We start from the raw sequence: 21,538 nt of genomic DNA on the forward strand, positions 1-21,538 counted from the left end.
CCCTGTACAAAAAAGAAGAAACTGTAACAACTATAGGGGAATCCCATGAGTAAGTAAGTAAGATGTATACCAGAATAGATGATCTATAAAAGAATTTAGGGCAATTTAGGGCAACTAAAGGAACAGATGCAAAAAGCAACAAGGGAAGACGGAGACATACACCTGCGTTTTACAGATTTTGAACAAGCATTTGACAAAATCAATAGAAATGATGTATGGAAAATCTTATAATACAGAAGAATAGGATAAAAAAACTAATGAATGAAGTAAGAGCTTTTTATAAACAGACAAAACATCAAGTCAGTTAAGCTTGAGGTATCGAATATGTTCGAAACCGCAAAAGAAGTAAATTAAAGATGTATACTAAGCCCTAATTAAAAAAAGAAAAGGTCAAAAGTTTCAAATACCTTGGCATGGTATTAACCCATTAGTGACCAACTGCAATCAAGAAGAAAAACTTCTTCTGCATTATCCAATGATACTGTCATTTTACTGTCACAAGTCAAGTGGAGTAAAGTCATTTAGTACTTGTACTAGCTTTCATTCAGAGGATTTCCAAATTCAAGAGACAAAACTAAGAAGATTAAACCCTTTTTGGGGGTTATCATCCCTATAAGTTAACGAGAATGGCTTTTTTTCTTAAACTTACGAGAGTGGATTGGTAGACACTACTATTATTATATTGTAAGTTTCCCCATTTCCGCTAGTTTCTATAGTTTTATATCAAGAAAACTTTTGGACCAAACAATTTATTGTTAATGACATACATTACGTGGAAAATAAACCAAGAAATTACCATGTCCTTGAAAAAACTAATAAGGCACCTATTAACCAGTCTAGTTTGTTTATGATTCTGTTGACATTTGACCTTACTGTTTCGAAAAAAGGGGTCACAGTTACTATTGTTAATTCGGTACGAAACATTGGTATGAAACCAGTATTAAGAAAGACGAAAAATTCCCAGGTCATAGACGCATGTTTGCTGATCAGATCATGTCACCCTTTGGCCCTCCAGGTCTTCTGACTTATCAGTATGTGATTTTTTACTATGACAGTATCTTGAGATGTAAGTCTATAGCCAAAAACCACAAACTATGGACTAGCAGAAGCATGAAACAATTGAAAAAATATTGCTGCTATCTCTGTAGAAATACTAGACAGTGTAATGGAGGATTTTGTAAAGAAACTCGAGTCCTGCATTCTAAATAAGGTATGTGGAAAAAATGGTAAAATATGAGCATTACTTTGAAAATTGTCTAATTATTATTGTTATAAGAATCGTCATCTCCAGTAGTATTGATACCTTCGAAGGAATATGCAAAGGAAATTTTGTTACAGAAAAGAACTACCACAATTTTATAACGACAATCACCTCCTAAACGTAGCAACACCCTACAGTTATAAAAAAATGAATGATCCTACCTTTCAGATCAACAGGCTCTGACCATACAACTCCTCCTTCTGAATAAACTTTAGGACTCCTTTCAGTATCACTAATCCCATCGTAACTATCACTATTTTCCATTTGTCTTTCTCTGAATATTTCCGAATGTTCCGGGTATCCACTTCCATATTCAGAAGTTTCGTGATCTTCTTCGTTTTCATCGTAGTAAATTCTAGGTTCCGGGAAATCATTCCATCCTGTTCGGAAGTTTTCACGAAGATTAAAATTTCCAGAAGGTATTTCATCGTCGTCCATTGCTTTCTCGGCTTCTAGTTCTTTTCTAAGGAGATCTTGTACTTCGATAGTTTGTTTATTGTTGAAACGCTCTATCAAAGCTTCCAGTTTATCGTAATTCTTGGGTTTGAGCAGCTGTGATATTTGTTTAGGTGTCAAATGTAAATCATTCAAGAATTTTATTATTGGGTACATATCGCGCATGTCCTGTAACGAATCAAATTCAATTTAATTATAAACATATTGTTCAATATTCAAAGACATTTATGTTTCTAAATCTTCTTGATTTTAGGTCTCTTCTGTTTCAAAATTAGTTTTTTTACACAATTTTGAAACAGAAGAGATCGAAAATCAAGAAGATTTAGAAACATAAACATATCTAAAGGTCTAAGAAATAAGAAATTAAAGAAAATTATTCAAATATATAAACAAAAATCGTCCGAGAATTTCCGAGTACACAAATTTCTTACCTCTACTGATAAAGGTGTTTGGGGAAATTTTGTTGTTTGTTTCATCGGTAGATTGTTGTCGTATTCTTGTAAATACTGAATAACGTTCCTTCTTTGCTGTCGATTGTCGGGTATAACCATTCTTGGATGAAGTTGGGGTTGTGCGGATGTGCGTTTCATTTGTGGTATCCATGTTCTCTTTACAGGCAAATAATCTGCATATGGATCTGGTAAATCCACTGAAAATCATAAATTGAATATATGCAGAAGGAAGTGCAGTTTCAAAAATTCAAATTTTTTGTAGCGACTGTTCATAATGTCTCCAAATACAGAATGTCTGAATGCAGAAAGTAAAAACTAGACATAGTCTATGCTACCGTGGGATCCAGGATGTAAAAGATCAAGGAGAAGTCCCAAATCAAAGTACTTAAAAGAAGTAGAAGATGATCTAAGTACAATTGGAAAGAAAAAAATAAGGATAGGTTATCTAAAATGATGATTGATAGAATAGGATAAACAGACAATGGGGATTAATACACACCACAAAAAGGATCAAAAAAATATTGTATCGCTCAACTCCACAGGTTTGGGTATACATTTAATTTTATAATCTTTGAAATGAAGTATCACATCACCCCCTTCGCTATTTAAAAATAAAATTAGGGCGTGGTTCTAGCCTGCAGGGGGTTGATAGGAATATTGAAACTTTTATACCCTTATATATCAAAATATGTTTAAAAAACTGTTCCAACAGTTTGAAAACGTGGGGGGGGGGCAAGACGTAATATTTCTCTATGTATAAAATGTAATTAATCCCCAACAACTGAGCAACCAAAGCCTCACCCTCTAGTGGAGGTTTTCGATGATTCCAAAAGGGGAATACCTTCACCTAGGCGATTATTCATTAATTTTGATATACTTTTACTATTGGTGCTGTAAAAACTGTCAATAAAACATCTTGTGATGGTTGTGTCAACCCATATCGTCTCAATCGTTTGTCCAATATTTATCCATGTATTTAATAGAGAATAGTAAAGAAACAAGTAATTTTTTTCAACAATCATACACTTTTGCAGCCTTCTTAATTCTTCCAAATAATAGTTGCAATTTTTTCTACTCAAAATGGACGTTTATATATGCGGCCAAATCTGATGAATATGGTGAGTGATCAACCAATTCGAAGCGCAATGGCAAAACTATTCAAAAAAATGGTCACCAACATTTTTCCTGCAGATGAAACCGTCTTATTCGATTGTCAAACGTGTAAGCGTCCAAAATGGTTGCTATACTAGTGAGAATCTCTCAAAATATGCACAAATATATTTTATATGTGTGAGTGCTGACATCTTTAAGATGAAATCGGAGGCTTGTACATGTAGGTTTGTGCTCAGTTTACGTCATTGTGTTTGCAACAAATATTCCGTGTATTTGTATTCTTCCTCGTCATTCTATTTGAATTCAATATACTCTCGTCTTTATATGTCGTATTTAAACGAAATTTAAACTATTCCCCCCAACAAAAATTTAAATAAATATCAAAATACGAATAAACAAACCAATATCTGGAATGTTTTAATGTACCAATAATTTAACTGACTAATTTCGATTTTTGTTTGCTAAACTTTAGTAAAACAAATTCATTATTACCAAAAAAATACTCACAATCTATTGCATTGGGTGCTAAAATTTTTTGACGTAGTTCTTCTTTGGAAAGTGTAGGATAGTAAATCTCGTCTGCGTAAGGTCCATGAGGATCTTCAGCGCTCGGAGTATATTTGATAATGGCTACTTCTTGAGGATCTAGCTCGACTTGACCTTCTAGAGCTTTAAGAGCGCCTTCCAAATCGTTATCGGATAAATGTAAGCACGAATCAGGTTCAAAGGTCATGCTGTAAATCGCAAAAGCGAACCAGGTATAAAAAAAATTACAAAATTGTGTTTAAAACTTTTTCTACAAATCATTCATGTATTGATGATGTTTTTATAGATGATTTAGTCTTGTACACAATCCATTATTAGATATTCTCAGAAAATAATAAATTAAAAACGATAAATCAGGAGATCTGTAAGGTCCCTTCGAACCGGATTCTTTGTGTTTCCTTCATAAAGACAAAATTTAAATTGGGGAAATTCGTTGATTGATGGCGATTAGAAGATCATCAAATCATTGATTGAACTGGTATGGGAACAGATAAAGGGAAAAGTTTCCAGAAAAAAAGTCAGAAAACTTGTAAAAAGCAATAAATCATGTGGAAATTGGAAAATATTACTGATAAAATGAGCCAATAGATTTTTAAGAAGTAGCTCTACTTATACTGTTGAGTTTTTACTTTGAAATTATTATTTATGAGCTTAAAGTTGCTTAAAAGTCAAAGTTTAAACTTCTGTACCTCTATAACACCTTATACCGCCCATGGATTACGAATACTTCATAAAATTTATCAGTCAGGTTATTGTGGGAAGGTTATGGGATTTGGGAAAATAAGTATTACAAGACTTACTCGTGTTTGAAGGAATACAGCATTGCCTGCAAGCGACATTGTGTATAACCGTGGCTCCATCTGTAACCGAGCGCAAACAGTCTTCTCAATTCAGCACTTAATTCGTGAAGACTTTCTCGTTCTAAGTTATATCTATAAAATTTCATGATTGTAAAACTATATTCTTGTTCCATAAAATGTACTTTTAATCAATTGATATACAAGAAATTTATCAATTCATACGAACCTAAACAAATCATCTTCATCAATGTCCCCAACAGACCCCAAGCAGCGACCAAAAGCTAAATCTAGATATTTAAAATTTTATTAGAGTCTAAATAGTTGAAACTAAAATTAATAGTGACATAGAAATTTTTTGCGTAGGTACTTTAAAGTTTTATAATTAATTTGGGTACATATGGCATTGAACTTGAATATTTTTCAGATTACTTCTATTTAAAATTGACTCTTGAGATTTACTGTTGTATATAAAAAAAATTGAGTGGCTCTTAATCAAGCATGAGCTTTACAGCGATGCTTATTCGATAACCAACTGATTTGGAATCGATTCGAAATTGACCTGTCAACGCAGCCATTGCTGCCAATCCTATAGTTTCAACTGCAGATTTACAGCTTTTCCGAAACTCTTTCAATTTTTAGTTTGGGCCTCGGAAGCTTCAGTTTTTTTATGTAAGATGCCAGCATCAACTATTTTATTACTTTATAACTTTATATTATTTATATTTATCTGCTTTGAAGATGGTGTTAATGGTAAATCGTTTCAGTCGATGTCTATTTTACCGACATTCTATTGTTTGGTTTTGTACTTACTAGGGAATCCCCATGAATGAATTACATTATTTTTTTTCTGATTGATATTGTGAGTCGAGCAAATATCTACGAATATGCATACTTGCAGTAGTGATAATGAATTATACTTTGATAAATCCCCAAGAAAGGAGAAAGTTTTACATTGAGGCAGTAGCCCAAATCAAACAGAGGTTTCCTTGCGATGATAAAGAACGTCAGGCACTGAAGTGTTAAACAAAAGTTGAATCCACAAGCAATTTTAAGGCATGATTTGAACAAAAAACATATCTATAGTTTGGATTTATGGTGGAATTGGCAACATTGAATATATCTAATAATCGCAAGTGACATAACCTAGAAATTATGCCGTTGATGGTAAATTTATATTAGCGAAAAAGAAATGATTTTAAAAAGTGAAATTAATAAAAAATGTCTTCGTTCTGTTAGGTTGTAGGGTGTTCTAAAATAGAAGAATAGGATTAAGTGTTAATTAAGGTTTTTTTTTAATTCTAGCTATTTTAAAATATCGTGGTGAAAAATGTATACATATGAGGTACTCTTATTTATACCAATCCAATTTTTTGGTACAACCATCTCACTAGCAACTGGCAACAGACCCTAGCATGAGCTCTAGTTTCTTAAAAGTTCTTCATGAGTTCTACTACTTTTGGGTTCGGTATTTGCGTAGACCGAGATGGAGTTTGCTTTTTTGGCCCAATCGTTCTAATTCTTTCACTAGACTAATAATATTCGCTAAAATGCTTATTTCCATATAAATAACGAAAAGCAACGAAACAAACATTAACAAAAGCAATACCCTTTACAATTTTACACCTCAGGGCCCTCGTCATAAGTAGCGTGACCTTGAATGATCAATAGCTTATGAGAAATTTCATAACATAACCTCAAAAAGACCTCACAGTAAATATAGACATTAACATCCATTTAAAACCGAGTAAGGACGAGTATTTTTAATCATCCAAAGAGAAGTACAGATGATTTTTGATAATTTCTGACAGGGATTTTGTTTTATGATTTGATAGTTCCTATATGGGACTTGTTTTCATTGATAGGGCTTAGTTTGGCACGATTACGAGTTAGGCTTTTCATCTTTGCGCGCCTCTACATGTACATGATGATGAGAATGGTTTGTTTTTATCTGAGTTTGCATTACGTGAAATATGGATACAATTGCAGCTGTAGGCGATGGGGATTTCGAAATAAAAAATTTAATATGCTTACCATCATAGCACCATTCTTCTTCCAAGCAAAGACGTTCACTGAACAAACAACCTGAAGAAATAGAAGTTAATAAGTTAAAAGTGGGAAAATTTTATGAGTTTATAGATTGCCTTTTTCTACATTTTCGACATAAACCAACAACATTCCCCCACAAATGAATCTGCTAGGTTCATTTTCATATTTAGTTAATCAGAAAAATATTTTGTATTTAAAATGCTAACAATTATTGAATAATTTCTTAATTGAATCATAATTTTGATTGACACAAACCTCATTAACATGCTGCTATTTTGCAGACTATTATGTTTGAAGAAGAAGTGTCTTTTTCAAATAAAGTACCTTTATTATTTTATACAGAACACCCTATATATTAATACATTTTTGAAATGTACGTAAAATTATAGTATACTTTTGTCTGATAACTTTTTTCAAAAAAGGCATACTTTTTGAGTTATTGATTTTTTTGTAAAAAATTTGACCGTTGCAGACCCTTATTAATTATTGTTTTACGAGGATACCCTTGAAAATATGAAAATGGTTTCTGTTCGGATTCTTTTAGCAAGATCAGACGTATTTGAATCTATATTGAAAAATATTTCGTTTTATACAGGGCGTGTACAAAAAGTCTTCAAACCTCAAATATCACGGAAACGACTAAAAGTTGGAATATGATTAGTAAATACAATTTGATTTGATTTTTTTTACAGATCACGATAAGATAAAGAAAAGTACTTTTTTATTTCTTAGTGCTTGAATCAAAATAAAATTTAGACCACACCTGCATCTCTAAAAATTTACAGAAAAAATTTAATATCTGGAAAACGGTAAGGTTTAGGTATAGGAAAATACAGATAAATTTGCCTTATTCTTTACCCCTGAATGCACTGAAATAGAAAAAACCGGATGGTTCTATTAAAAAAATAAAGAAATTTGATATTTATGACGTTGAACTTTGAACACTTTTTATACACACCCTGTATAAAAATAAAAATTTTTCATCATAGATTTAAATATGTCTGACCTTGCTAAAAGCAACCGAATAGAAACCATTTTCTTATCTTTAAGGATATCCTCGAAAAAAAATAATTTATAATAGTCTACAACGATCAAATTTTTTACAAAAAAATTATAATTCAAAAAGTATGCATTTTTCGAAAAAAAGTATAGTCGACTTCCGGTAGAATTGGTAGTCGGCCATCTTTGAAAATATTTTAGTTAAAAAGATCGTATCCGAAAACCTAAACGTAGAAATTTTCATGATTTTACTATAAGTATTTTACCATATACAGATAGTTTTAACTCGTCGTGGGACACCCTGTATATAAATATCCAGCACAATACATTTACAGACCAACAACCCTCATATTGGAACCTGCGTCCAATAGGAGTTCGTTACGACCAGTAGTACATATTATGGTAATTTATTCTTCCCTTACTATGAAACGTAGCTAATCTGTCCACAAAATTGCAATTTGCATTTGCAACAATTCGGCCTTATATCAAAATCTCGATCATTTAGATCGTGGGATCGTGGCGTGGGATCATAAAACATAAGCGTACTGACGTTTGAAGAAAATGTATTTCTCGCGTCCATTTTTGTTAGAATTTTCCGTTTCCGTGTCTGAAGTATGGCCGACTGCCGTTCTTAGCTGCCCATTCAGTATAGGTTTTCTTTTAATTAATTAATTAATTAGTTAGTATGTGAAGACATGGTTTCTATCTCTATCACCACCAACTCCAATCAACTTCCCGTTAGGGTGGTAAATACCTCTTGGTCTCCATAGTAAGGGTGTTTGGTCGCGGCAGGTGGTTGTGGGTGACGAAAATATAAAAACATATATTTCTGTCCTTTTCTAACCCTTTCTAAGGACCTTTGAAAAGATCTCAAAATTTCTAGAATGATCTAGAAAGTTCTATTATAATCAATTTAGAGTGTCCTATAAAGTTCTAAAAATTTCTGAAATGATCTGGAAAGCTCTAAAACTAGAGTAAACTATTGTAATCGATTTGAAATGTTCTAGAAATTTCCCGAATAATGTGGAAAGTTTCAAAATGAGTGCAATTTGAATCAGTTATTTTATTACGAAACTGTGTAATGGTACAAGACTCTGCATCAGCAGCAAGACTATAAACAAGTTGAACCCCAACCAAAATTTATAAACTTCTGCCTATGCCCAAATTTTTTTTTTGTATTTCTACACTTCATATGGGATGTGCATCCAAGAAAAATAAGGGAAAAATTTATTCAAAATTAAAAGCGCAGAAAAATGATGCCCAAGGGAAAGCCTAAAATACATAATTTTTGCACTTTTTATTCAAATGCAATCTTTCCATTATATTTCTTCGAAGGTACACTTTACTTGAAGGATGAAAAAACTGCTTTGTTTACTTTGAACGGGGAAAGTTCAGTTGCGGGTCCATGGACCGCACCGGGGTTCAAAATTCCTGTGGAATTCATTTAAGGGAACCATGCTTTCCACACGGCCAATTATACCTCGAAATTTGTTTATTCACAGTCTGAACAACAAATAAATATTATAAATAAACTGTGTAGAAACAAGTGAAAAAATAAATTCAAAACAAAAAATAATATACTAAAACAAGAATGTAAATAAATTTCACATGAATTTCACATTGACTAAATTTTTTCTTAAAATTATTTTAATTCGTGCATTAGTTGATTCTATTAGATATTCGCTGATAGTTTTAAATAAATACTAACCAACGTTTCCCTCAGAATACGAATCTGGTAAGTTAACGACGAGGACAAGAAACACTGATGCAACCTTCAGCGCCTTGCTGGGCCACAGCATGGCCTGAAAATGAAAAATAAAAATTGTACAGCATCATTTAACTTAAAAAATATGGAATATTGTTAAAAGTAACTTATGGAATGTCCGAAATATTGTCCTAACAAAAAAAATTCTTCTTCGATCTTATTATATGCATCTTTCAAAATTCTGAGCTATGTTTAGATAAGAATAGTTTTTGGATGCCCCAAAAAAATAAATCCGGCGGTTCTTTTTCGAACAATATATCTGACAAGAAATCTATCATTTAGCAGCTACTGGAATGAAATCGTATGCTTGAACTTTATTTTTTTTGGGATTGATTGAATTTCCAAACGACCTAACCAAACCTAACCAATTTTGAAGTAATTAACCGCTGACAGGACTCGAATATCTGTAGTGGGAATCCCTACGCGCTCACATCTTTGTTTTGTCTACCCCAGCTATAATTATTCACCCTTATTTACCTTGATGATTGATCAATTTGTAGTTTTCACTCCTCCTCTTTCCATTATCCTCCAAAGGATGAAATGACACCATTTATATTTGATTCAGCAGTTGTTTAGATGCTTTCCTAACCTGTACAATATTTTTGACATGATACAGTCTCATATTTATTAAGGGTTTTGTTTATTTAGAGATCTTCCTCTTGGGCGTTTGCCTTCTACTTTCCCTTGCATGCTTAATCGTTCCATTGCTCTTGATCTTCTAGCTAGATGTCTCAGGTAGTGCAGATTCATCTATACTCCTCTTTCCATTATCCTCCAAAGGATGAAATGAGACCATTTATATTTGATTCAGCAGTTGTTTCCATGCTTGCCTATCCTGTGAAATCTTTTCGGCATGATGCAGTCTCATATTTATTAAGGGTTTTGTTTGGTCTACCTATTTATTTGGAGATCTACCTTGTAGGCGTTTGCCTTCGACTTTCTCTTCTATGATTAATCGTTCCATTGCTCTTGATCTTCTAGCTAGATGTCCCAGGTACTGCAGATACATGCGATTTTTTCTGGTTAGCAGCCTTTTACGAGGACCAATTTCTTGTAATACGGATATGTTGGTTCGGTGTTCTGTCCATAATACTGGTAGGAATAGTCTGTAAACCCACATTTGGAAAGCCCCTATTCGGTTTTCTTTTACTTTGTTTAAAGCCCATGTTTTCGCTGCGTAAGTTGCAATGGGGAAGATAAAAGCATCAGCTATAGATCAGCTATGATAGATTTGTCTTTCCATATTTTATTTATTTAACTAGGTAGTCGCTGATCTTGCCATAATCTTGCCAATCTCAATAATAACCAAAAATTGTTTGTGTTTGATTGACTAGTTTCAAGGTGTTTTTACATTTTGAAAATTAATTTTGCGAGTAAGGGGCTATTCATAAATTCTGTCATGCGTTAAGGGGGTTGGAGGGGGTCAACTAAGTTTGACAGGAATTGTCCTAAATTTTGAAATATATCTGTGTAAATATAAGATACGAATTGTTTGTTTCTTTGTTCCTACTCGCTTCGACCACTGACTTTCGAGGATAAAACAACGTCGTTATTAGTTCTGCTATTTTGTGATTTTTAACTTACAAAACAAGAATAATAGCGTAAACTATAATTTGACCTTTGGCCGTAAACTATGGCCGTCCTCAAAGAATTTCTGCTAGACGCGCCAGAAAACTTTTTTGTGGGGATGATGAAGATGATGGTTGAAAAGATGTTGACACAATTAATGTTCTAGACATTAACAAACCAAACTAGAACGAAGTGGCTGCTATGCCAGTTATAAATAATTTAAAGGAATGGACTCAAAATTTTTAAGAAATGGTTCACATTCTTAAGAACGAAAATGCTATAAATGATAAAAAATATCTAAATAATTTAAGTGAAATTTATAGGCTCTATTTTGTAAATTCTAATAAAACTACAAATATTTCAATTGACTACTGCTACATATTTGAGATGGAAAAACTAGGGAAAAATCAATTTTTCATAATAGAATTTTATTAAAAAATAATTAAAATGATTTCGGAGCCGCTGTTTTCATTCAATAAATTCTAAATGTAATTTGCAAAATATGTAAAGTCACACTAGGGAGGGGGGAATCCCCACAAATGTGATCAGCTGTCGTGGGGAGGGGATAAAAATCAAGAAATTCATGGGCGGTAATTTATGAATGATCCCTAATTATTACAAACTAAAGGAAATAACTTTTGGAAAAGTGAAGAATGATTTCCAAGGTAATTGCATTCATATTATCATAATTTCATATAAATAAAAACCTTTTTTGTAGAATTTGAAATTTATGAGGTTAAGTACTCACAAATAGGGTACCTGGTTATTGTTCTTGTTATATTTAGAATGAATAAACAGTTTAACGGTTATTATTTATTTTATTCTTTAATGTAAAGATAAGAACACTCAATCATGATTATTTTTCTTGTTGTTATAATAATGTGAAGTACATACTAACGTTTTTAATGGGTGTTTACTCTCGAAAATTAAGATTCAAAATTTCTTAGTAGATTAGTATGAATAATTAGGTAACAGAAATTTGATTTCTTAATCGGTTTTTCATTTATTAAATCTTTTTAATGATAGAGTTAATAACTGAAACATGTTTTAATTAAGAATATATATTATGATTCGTATTTTTATCAGTCTACCTCAAGAGATTAATATTGATTTGTTACAGATAGTTATCTTGAACAGGAAGTTTAGAAAGATTAGTTAAGATCGTTTTTATGAGTAAACAAATGATATCTTTGTATGTTTTTATTTAATATAAAAAATAATACAGTATGAAATGAATGAATTGATAAATTTTCTCAATCATTTACACAATCGAATCATAAAGCAAATCACAACTTTGTTCATTAGAACTAGAACTAGACCTAGAGAGTGTCGATACCAAAATTATTCGATTCTCGATACCGATACCTAAAAAATCGATTCTCGATTCTCGAAACTGATACCATCGATGTATAATAGCCACTTGTGGAAAAAGTTCTCTTATTAGAAACATAATCATGATTTGTTTGAACAATATAAAAACCAATTTTAAAATATCTATTCCTATTTCTAGTTTCTAATGAAAAAAATGTAAACCATACGCAAAGGTTAAGTTGTCGAAATTATCAAATAAAATAAATATCTCGAAGAAATGTGGATGTACATTCTCTTGTTTTTAATAGTTTTAACTTATCATATCATCAATTAAAATTTTAGTTCTTTGGTTTTTTGATTATTGTATCAAAAATCAAAATTATTATCCAAGTTATTTTGAAATCAGTATTTTTCTACCCTCTACAGTTCTACACCTAACATTTCAAAGACGATATGGAACTACTTTTTCGGCGCAATAAATATACCGAGGCAGACTGTGGTTTAAACAAAAACAAATATTTCAACAAATAATTTTTCAGAATATAATAATTTCATTTTGATAACAATATAAACTGGATTAAAAAATAATTTTTACTGGTATCGGTATCGACTTTTTGTGATCGATTCTAGATACCGATACCAATGTCCAAGAATCGGTGGTATCGAGAAACGACTACTCATCTTTAATTAGAACATTAATTTATTTCACGAGAAAATCAATATTGATACGTAATCATTTGAAAAAAAAAATAACTTTCTCTACTTTTAATACTTCAAAAGATCCTACCTCTATGTGTTTTTCGAAAAACTTGTTATCTCTTAACATCAGGTATAGATTTCTGAAGAAAGATGGAACAAAAAAAATCAACAAAAAAGACTAAAAAAAATAATAAATCAACGCGACGCGAGAGTTTTACTTTTTTTAACCTAACCAAACATAACATGAAGTAATTGTCAAAAAATGACACATAAAAGTAATTAATAACTAGTTTAATAGTTTGAAATTTTGTACACAAATATACAAGGTGGTCCAAAAAGGCGTAGTAAACATTTTTGTTTAATGGAATAAGCTCTGAAATAAAAGAATACATCACAATGATTTTCTGACATCATCTTTAGCAAATACGTTATATATCGTTATTAACAACCCCTAATATTTAATTTAACCAGTTTACATATACTTATTCTTAAAATATGAGTAAGGGAATAGGACGTTTGATTAGCAATATCGATACATATTTTGATATAGACTGAAATTAGATCGAAACGTCAAAAAAATGATTAAAATGGACTCAAAATAAAGACGATTTATCAGTTTATCGAAACATTAACTATAGAGACTTTTTACTTTATGTCGTTTTTCTTCTTGACATTTTGACCTTGTTTTCATTTGACACTACTTCTATTTCAGATGGCGCTCTAGTCTAATAATTCATTTTCAAAAAAAAAATTAGTGAAAAGCTGAAGTTTCACGTGAACCTTAATTTTTTAGTTCTAAACAAAACCTAAGAGTCACTATTGATACATGTACCGATAGAAAAGTTACTCTATATCAAATATACAACGAATGGTCTATCGTGATTATCTCAATGATAATCACACTCAATAGAAAAACTATCGTTATCAAATAGCTTAAGAAATTACCAACAAATAACCGCCCATTAGATGCAAATTAGAACTAACTATTATAGTGAAGGACTTAAAGTACCTTGGAATTGATATAACAATTCTTGGAGACGTAGAAAACGAGGTAAAACGACAAGTAGTCAGAGCAAATGAGATCCGAGATGTCTTCAGAACGTAGAGTGGAGAAAAAATACCTAAGACAGGAAATAAAGGCAAGAATTTCCAATCAGATCTATATATAAGAACTAAGGCCAGAAACATTCAAAAACGATACCACAAAAATGAAAATTCTCAGGCGGATCTTCGAAAAAACACTTCTGGACTGAAAAAGAAGCGAAAACATCAGTCGATAATAAATAATAAAATATCTACCACAAAACTGATAAAGTGACAACCTAAATAAAAAGAAAACATTTTCTAATGACGTAATTTATCATAATGGTATCCGTTTTCTCCTGGTGATGTATAAATAAAGCACCTGTAAAAGAAGAATCACAGATTTTTAACTCTCAAAAACCCGTAGAATCATCTACACTTCTGCTATAGTGCTGGACGTCAACATGTACATCTTGTTTACTACCAAATGCTAGTATGGCTTGGCAATGAGCTGAACCCTCTAGACTAGGGATAGATAACATAGTAATATAACAAATTGGAACCAGTTAAGACTCCCTTTTTACCCATTCCTGATATTCTTGTAAACAAAAACTCTTTTACGTAGTGCGTTCGCAGAAATCTTTATGCAGTGACAAGTCTCAACAAGTTTTACATAAAATTTCAACTTGGTGCTTCATTCCATGCACAAATCAAAAACAAAATGGAGGCTGTTTACTGTGAATGTGTCCATCATTTCCAATAATTAAAAATTGGTCTCTGGGGACGAGGATCATTAGAAGATGACACACGTGCGGGAGATCCTGTGATGGTGACTGCTACGCAATACATTAAATTGGTGGAAAAAGTTGATGTAAGTGACCGGCGCCTAAAAAAAGTAATTGCAGCACCGACCGGCATTTCAAAAACAGTATTCTAAAGATCCTACATGAGTATTTGAATATGACAAAAATAAGTGCAAGTTGTGAGCGATTTGTAGAGTTTTGCTGCGAGGACCAAGAAAGTATAATCCGATCAGTTGTAACGGGCAATGATACTATGATCTGACATACAAAAAAGATTAGTTCCATGAGTGAACTGCGTATGAAGTAATAGCTGACGGCATATAATAATTGTGATGACTCCGTAGAAACACGGAAGTAAACAGTTTTTTATTGTGTCTGTAAGTGCCTTTTCCTGTTTACTTTTCCAAACCTCTGTGTAAAGATTTTGGTGAAGATAAGAGATTGATGAAATAATTAACGGAATTTCAAATATAAAATTAATTAACAAAAATCATATCAACACTAAACGTAATATCAATAACAACTCACTAATTCCTTAAAAATAATAAATTCAACTTCAAATATACTTGAGATGAAATGGGAGTTTTTAAAATTTAATAAATTTCTAATTGGGTGCGATGACTTCATTAATGAATACCGGGAATTTAATGATCCACAAATATGAGACACATATTTCAATCAGTTTAATAAAAACTTATATATGAAGCTTAATTGTGCTGAGTTGACAGATTGTCCTAGATTAAAAGAAGCCTTGATATAACGAACCATTGATGAACTTTGGAAGTCTAATTTATTTATTAAAAATAATCCTAACACAACTAGTGTCATGGGAAAGGAAAGCTTTTGCCAAAAAAAAGGCAAAGGTCGCGAAAAGCACCAAAAAAGTGATGGCCATAATATTTTAGGACTGCGAAAGTTTTAATTGATTTTAAGGAATTAAAAACAACCTTGAACTTTGACTTACTAAGCAGTTGCGTCAAAAATTATCGCAAGGTGTTCTGAAGTGTATGCTTGCTTGATGTCAATGCTCCATTCCGCAATGAATCGCTTTCCAAGGCTACTGTACACGATTGAACACCCACCATACAGCCTTGATCTTGATTATAGTCTGGTAAAAGATTTAACAGCGACGATGAAATTAAACAAGCGGTATACGAAAATTTTGACTCTTTTATAGTGGCATAGAAGCTTTAGTCAGACGTTCTAAAAAAGTGTGTAAAGATAAAGGGAGAATATATTGAAAAATAATGACATTTTTTTATGTATGTCTTTTTTTTTCGACATTAGTAATTTCACTAAAGGATGTAACTTCAATTGCAGAAAAGCTAAAATATATTGGTCACCAGTTTGTGCTGATTGTCACAGACAGAACTGTTTAAATGTATCACCCGATACTTTTATTGATGTTCATGATGATGATCCTACTGAAGACGTAGATTAATCGCGCTTCTTAGTTGAAACGATAAAAATCGAAGATGCAGAAGATAATGAAGAGATGGAGATTGACATGGTATCAGAAGAAGAACCATAATTATAAATAAATACACAAGAATAATTTCTATATCAATAATATTTAAAAAAATGATTGGTTTATATTTATGTACTTTATTTACATCTCATTATTTATTTCAATAAAATAAGAATGTTATCACAAGAAAACGTACTAGAGACACCATTTAATACTTTACCTCAAAGGTGAATAATAAATTTTGAAATAAAATTTTTTCGTAAGCGGTAAGTGTTACGAAAAAACGAATAAAATGTTTTTTGTTGGCAATTTCTTAAACCACAAATTTGATAACCTATATTTTCTACATAACTGTGACCGTTAAAGAGAAAATCGCGATAAACCATTCGCTGTAACTTCTAACCTAGACTAACTTTTTCAACGGCACTTGTATCAATCAGGACTTCTAGGATTTTGTTTAGAGCTACAAAAATCCACTTCTCCGGTTGCATATCCAATATTACATCCAAATATACAGTTTTCTAATACGTTTGGGATCCGCGAATACATTTAGCAAGTCTTTCCTTTCAATCCTTATTCCAATCATATACCAACAAAAATCCCAACTCGCATTCGATTCACTTTTCGTTAATGATAACGTAATAACAGCATTAGTTAATTTATGAATTATTTATCAACATAAGTATTTATCTTATAACCGCTATCAATACATCAATCATAATATTATATAATGGGTTAGTTACGAGAGTCGTCTGAAAAGTTTACGAGTAGTTTGTCTTTGTGAAAATTGAGTATCGAGCAGCTTGACTGACGACGAGTATTTGGTACGGCCAAAAAACTGCGACAACCAGTGATATTATAGAAAAATTTCACCAAATGGTACTGAACGACCATCGTATTAAGTTAGAAAGAAGAGGCTATCGACAACAGCGCATTAGAATAAACATTTTTAAAGCCTTATTGGCTCGATTAAAGCCAAATAAGTCTGGTTTTCAGGTACTGAAGAGATAAGAGAGAATATGATTTATTTACTAAACATATAATAAATTGTTATCTTTTGAAACGAATTCTTTGTGCCTAATACTTTTGGAAGATAGTTGTATGATAAATTTTTCATAATTTTTCAATTCTGGTAACACGATTTTGACCCATCTTTCGATTTCTATTCTTCGAATTGTCAGTTTCAGAATTATTTTCAAAGAATCACTGACAAAAGTCGAATAAACGAAATCAGTGTGTTCAGTATGAATATCACCAACGGCTCCAGAAATTCCAACTTAGAAGGCTCTTTTGATAGTACCATTTGAAGAACTTTATCGATGATATCGCTAGTTCTCGCAGTTTTTAGCTGCATCGAACGCTCGTCGTCAGTCAAGCTGACACGGCCAACTGTCACTGACATCTTCAGGTTGAGACAACCTTCATAGCTAAGTAACTATTAAATTTAATGCTTGTAGTGTTAATGTAGTAAAAAATATGCTTTTTTATGAAAATACTCGGTAGTTAAGCGATATCCAGAATCCATTAATTGAATTTCTAAATGATACAAAATCTTTCATATTGTCAAGCCGAAATCGTTCTACAAACAAAAAATAATAATGTCCGTTATTTTTTTACTTTCTACGAACGCATGTTTATATTTTAGCGGTGAGTGAGTTAAAACTTGCAAGTACCAGCTGATTTGTTTATTATTATTTAACTGTGAATTATCTCTTCGATGTTTATAATTGTAGTTTAGTCTCAGCGATAGACAACGTTTAGATCGTCCTCAAAAGATCACAACTGCTGAAGATAAACGTATTGTATTGATTAGTAAACATGATTAATGACTCACCGGGCCAGAAATAGCAGCTGAGATCAACGAATCTAGGGATCTACCTTCGAGTACTTCTACAGTGAAAAGGAGATTGAGAGAAGCTGGCCTTTTTGGAAAGGTGGCAGTGAAGAAAACTCTTTCAAAACGTCAAAAAAAAATTAAGAGGTTACAGTGAGCTAAAGAACAAAAAAATTGGACACGTGAAGAGTGTGGGAGGATATTATGGAGTCAAACTTGAGTCAAAAGTGTTTTTGCGCAGGTCAAAGGAAGAAAAGATGCTAGATCCATGTGTAATCCCGATTGTAAAACACGCTTGGAGAGGAAATATATATTGAAATTAATGATTTGATTGTAATAGTCGTCCGATTTCAACTCGATTAAGTTGTGGAAGAAATTGAACAGGAATGTCCAAAAGCAGTATCCTAAAAACGAAATAGTCGAAAATTATTTGTCGAAATTGTTGAAGAAAATGTCAAAATTTTGTGCCGAAATAATAAAAGCAAAAGGAAGTTATATCGATGAATCAAAAATTTAAATATTATAAACAATTACAAACCGTTATTTTTGTTATTACTAAATTATTATCTATTGCTCGTATTGTTTTTATTTGTTCTGTATGACACCAATTATAGGGTAGGCAAAAATTATTGACCGGCTTTGTACCTTAATGCGACTATACATTTATCTTAGAGGAAACCACCCTATAGCGCCTGTTCTTATTGCTTTCAGTCGAGTAATTTATTTTGTGAATTGTGAAGCTAATAAACTAGAATCAGGTCGTACATCACAAAATGCCAAAGGTTAACTAAATTTATAGGTTTACACAATCTAAATAATTTTCTGATATTTTATCAACTATATGATTTTGCTCAATTGTTCAATAAATTCCATAGTCCAGAAGATATTTTAACCATGTGACGTCAATTCCCATTATCTCCAATATGTTTCGACACAATGCCTCAGAAAGCAGAAATGCCTAAAGTTAATATTAATATTAATGGTAATATTTCAAGATCTTCGTTTCGATTTGATTTTGATGAAAGGTCAAATGTAGAACATCCTTCGAAAATATCAGGGTAGATGTTAAATATAGACATCGGGCATCCAAGGTTACAGCTCACCTAACAGGTGTCAGAAACTCAACACTGATAATTATAGATAAAATAACTCACCAGGTGTTAACACTTAAGTCACTCACAACATATTTTATAAAACTACATAAACCACCAATATTTCCAGTAAAATAATTTTTTTTTTGAAGCCTATGTGAAGCAGACACAGCCCCTCGATATTTTAAACGTAATGTTTGGTCGACGCTCTTCGTTGGGGATTCGAAAATGAGTCGGCGTCGCACTGGCAGCGAAGGCGTACCGTGTAGGCAGGAAAAATCGATTTTACAAGGGACATTCAGGAACGAATTTTTTCATCAATTTCGTTGCGATTAATTTGTTTTTCAGTTGTTATTATCTCTATTTCCTACGTTTCGAAAAACGATAATAACCACAAACCTGTATGAATGGAACTGTTTTAACGGAAAATGTGTGCGAGATAACTTACAGAATATGATTTCGAAGACGATATACAATAGTTGAAAAAAAATAATTTTACGAGGGCTAATCAGAAATTATTAACTAAAACGCTAAAGTTTCAAATCTTATTGCTAACCTGTCAAAAAAGTAATTTTATAGATTATTTTTTCAATAAAGTTGCACCATCCTGCATCAAAATCTATTACGAAATTAATTAGATCTTCTTTAAGCAGTTTTTCCCCTTTTTCAACAACGCAATTAGTTTTTTTTTCACCACTTCTGGTTAACTCACCAATCGATAATTTGTATCGTGAGGATTCATTCCCTACCGCCAAATAATAATCAAACACCAGCGACACTAAATCAGAGATTGAGGCCACTTCATCAGAGGATGAATTCACTCAAGGAAGACGCAATGAACCACAGCTGTTTACCCTAGCAAAAATTAAATGATTTGGTTAGAAATTTAAAACTATCGAAAGAGAAATCTGAAGCTCTACACTCAAAACTGAGATCAAAAATTCAATTGTATTCTATAGTAATAGAATAATAGCGTATGAAATATTTTGGAATCACGAAACAGCTCAGTGAAAACTTTTTATTAATCCCTCTCAAAGAAGTTCAAAAGGAGTTCTATATAATGGCAGTAAATACGCCTTCCATTCCAGTTGTCCATTCCGTGCAATTGAAAGAAACATATGAAAATGTAGGAACCCTATTAGGCAACATCAAATATGTGGAGCACCAATGGCTTGTGGATGGCGATTTCAAAATGATATGCCTTCTGCTAGGTCAACTGCTGGGTTATACGAAAATACCGAGCTTTTTATGTGAATGGGACAGTAGAGCTCGTGACAAACACTGTAAACAAAAGTTGAGTCTGACTGTCTCATTAAAAAAAAATGACCCAATTATATATCTGCCTAGAATCTGCACCACTCAGTTACAGACCAACGACCTTATCACATCGTTTAATGATTTTTTCATCGCAAACATTGATAGAATTGATTACTTTACTTAACAATTAGATTAGGAACGGAACTGAACTTTATCTTCTAATTTGTATGATTACAAATTATATATGTGTGTGTACATGATAATAAAGACATTATTAGAAATGTTATTTATTATAGTATTTAATTATATTTCATTATTTTGAGTTTTCTTCATAGATAAAGAGATAAATATATATTTTATCTACTCTACCGAGCGTAATTTTTGTCCGATTTCTTTGTCACAAAATAGTTTATTGTGGATTTTGATAAGTAAAAAGGATGGCTGCGTTAACAGAAATATTTCTATTGTTGTGTATTCGGTCTATGGTAATATCCTATGAATAAACTATGAAGGTTGTCTAAAAACTTTTCTTCCTAACAAAAAAACATGACATTTTTTGTTGTAATCATTTTTATTTTTCAACAATCTGTATAGTTAGTCCAACGGTACTCTAATCTCTAATCTTCTGATAATCTCTCTCTTGCAAGTGAAACTTTGAGGTTAGGAAACAGGAAAAAGTTGCTGACTGTCAAACAATTCGAAGTGCATGTCGATCGCTTTCTTGCAATTTCGTCCTTCACCTTATCAAGCAATGATGCCTATTACTCTCCTGTTAATGTTTTATTTTTTTGTATTTAGACGGTGAGCACAATGCCATGAATATCATAAAAATGGGTCACTTTTCCGACCGATAAAACCGCCTTTTCCTTTTTCGGACCAGGTTCGTCCTTTGTAATTCACTAACACTTGACAGTTAGTCTTAAGACCATTACATACCCAACAATGTACCTACCAAACTAGTAAATCTACGGACTTCGCTCTGCACCGTTTGGTGAGAAAAGTGAAGAGCGCATTGAGCTGTGGAAAAGTCGATATGACGGTATTC

At 32.1% G+C, this 21,538-nt stretch overlaps 1 protein-coding gene across 1 annotated transcript in view; it reads right to left on the reverse strand.

Moving 5' to 3' along the window:
* Positions 1-19,533, reverse strand: part of LOC130893668 (receptor-type tyrosine-protein phosphatase N2) — a 34,180-nt gene extending 14,647 nt beyond the window's left edge. Inside the window, exons 1-8 of the mRNA XM_057799941.1 lie at positions 19,300-19,533; positions 9,382-9,475; positions 6,660-6,710; positions 4,855-4,915; positions 4,629-4,760; positions 3,790-4,016; positions 2,149-2,366; positions 1,423-1,885 (exon numbers count right to left, since the gene is read on the reverse strand). Of these exons, the coding sequence (XP_057655924.1) occupies positions 1,423-1,885; positions 2,149-2,366; positions 3,790-4,016; positions 4,629-4,760; positions 4,855-4,915; positions 6,660-6,710; positions 9,382-9,472 (1,243 nt within the window). The 5' untranslated portion in view covers positions 9,473-9,475; positions 19,300-19,533. The remainder of the gene's footprint in view (positions 1-1,422; positions 1,886-2,148; positions 2,367-3,789; positions 4,017-4,628; positions 4,761-4,854; positions 4,916-6,659; positions 6,711-9,381; positions 9,476-19,299) is intronic.
* Positions 19,534-21,538: the final 2,005 nt, after the last annotated feature.

This window comes from Diorhabda carinulata, chromosome 5 (genome assembly GCF_026250575.1).
Source record: "Diorhabda carinulata isolate Delta chromosome 5, icDioCari1.1, whole genome shotgun sequence".
In the NCBI taxonomy this organism is placed as follows: Eukaryota; Metazoa; Arthropoda; class Insecta; order Coleoptera; family Chrysomelidae; genus Diorhabda; species Diorhabda carinulata.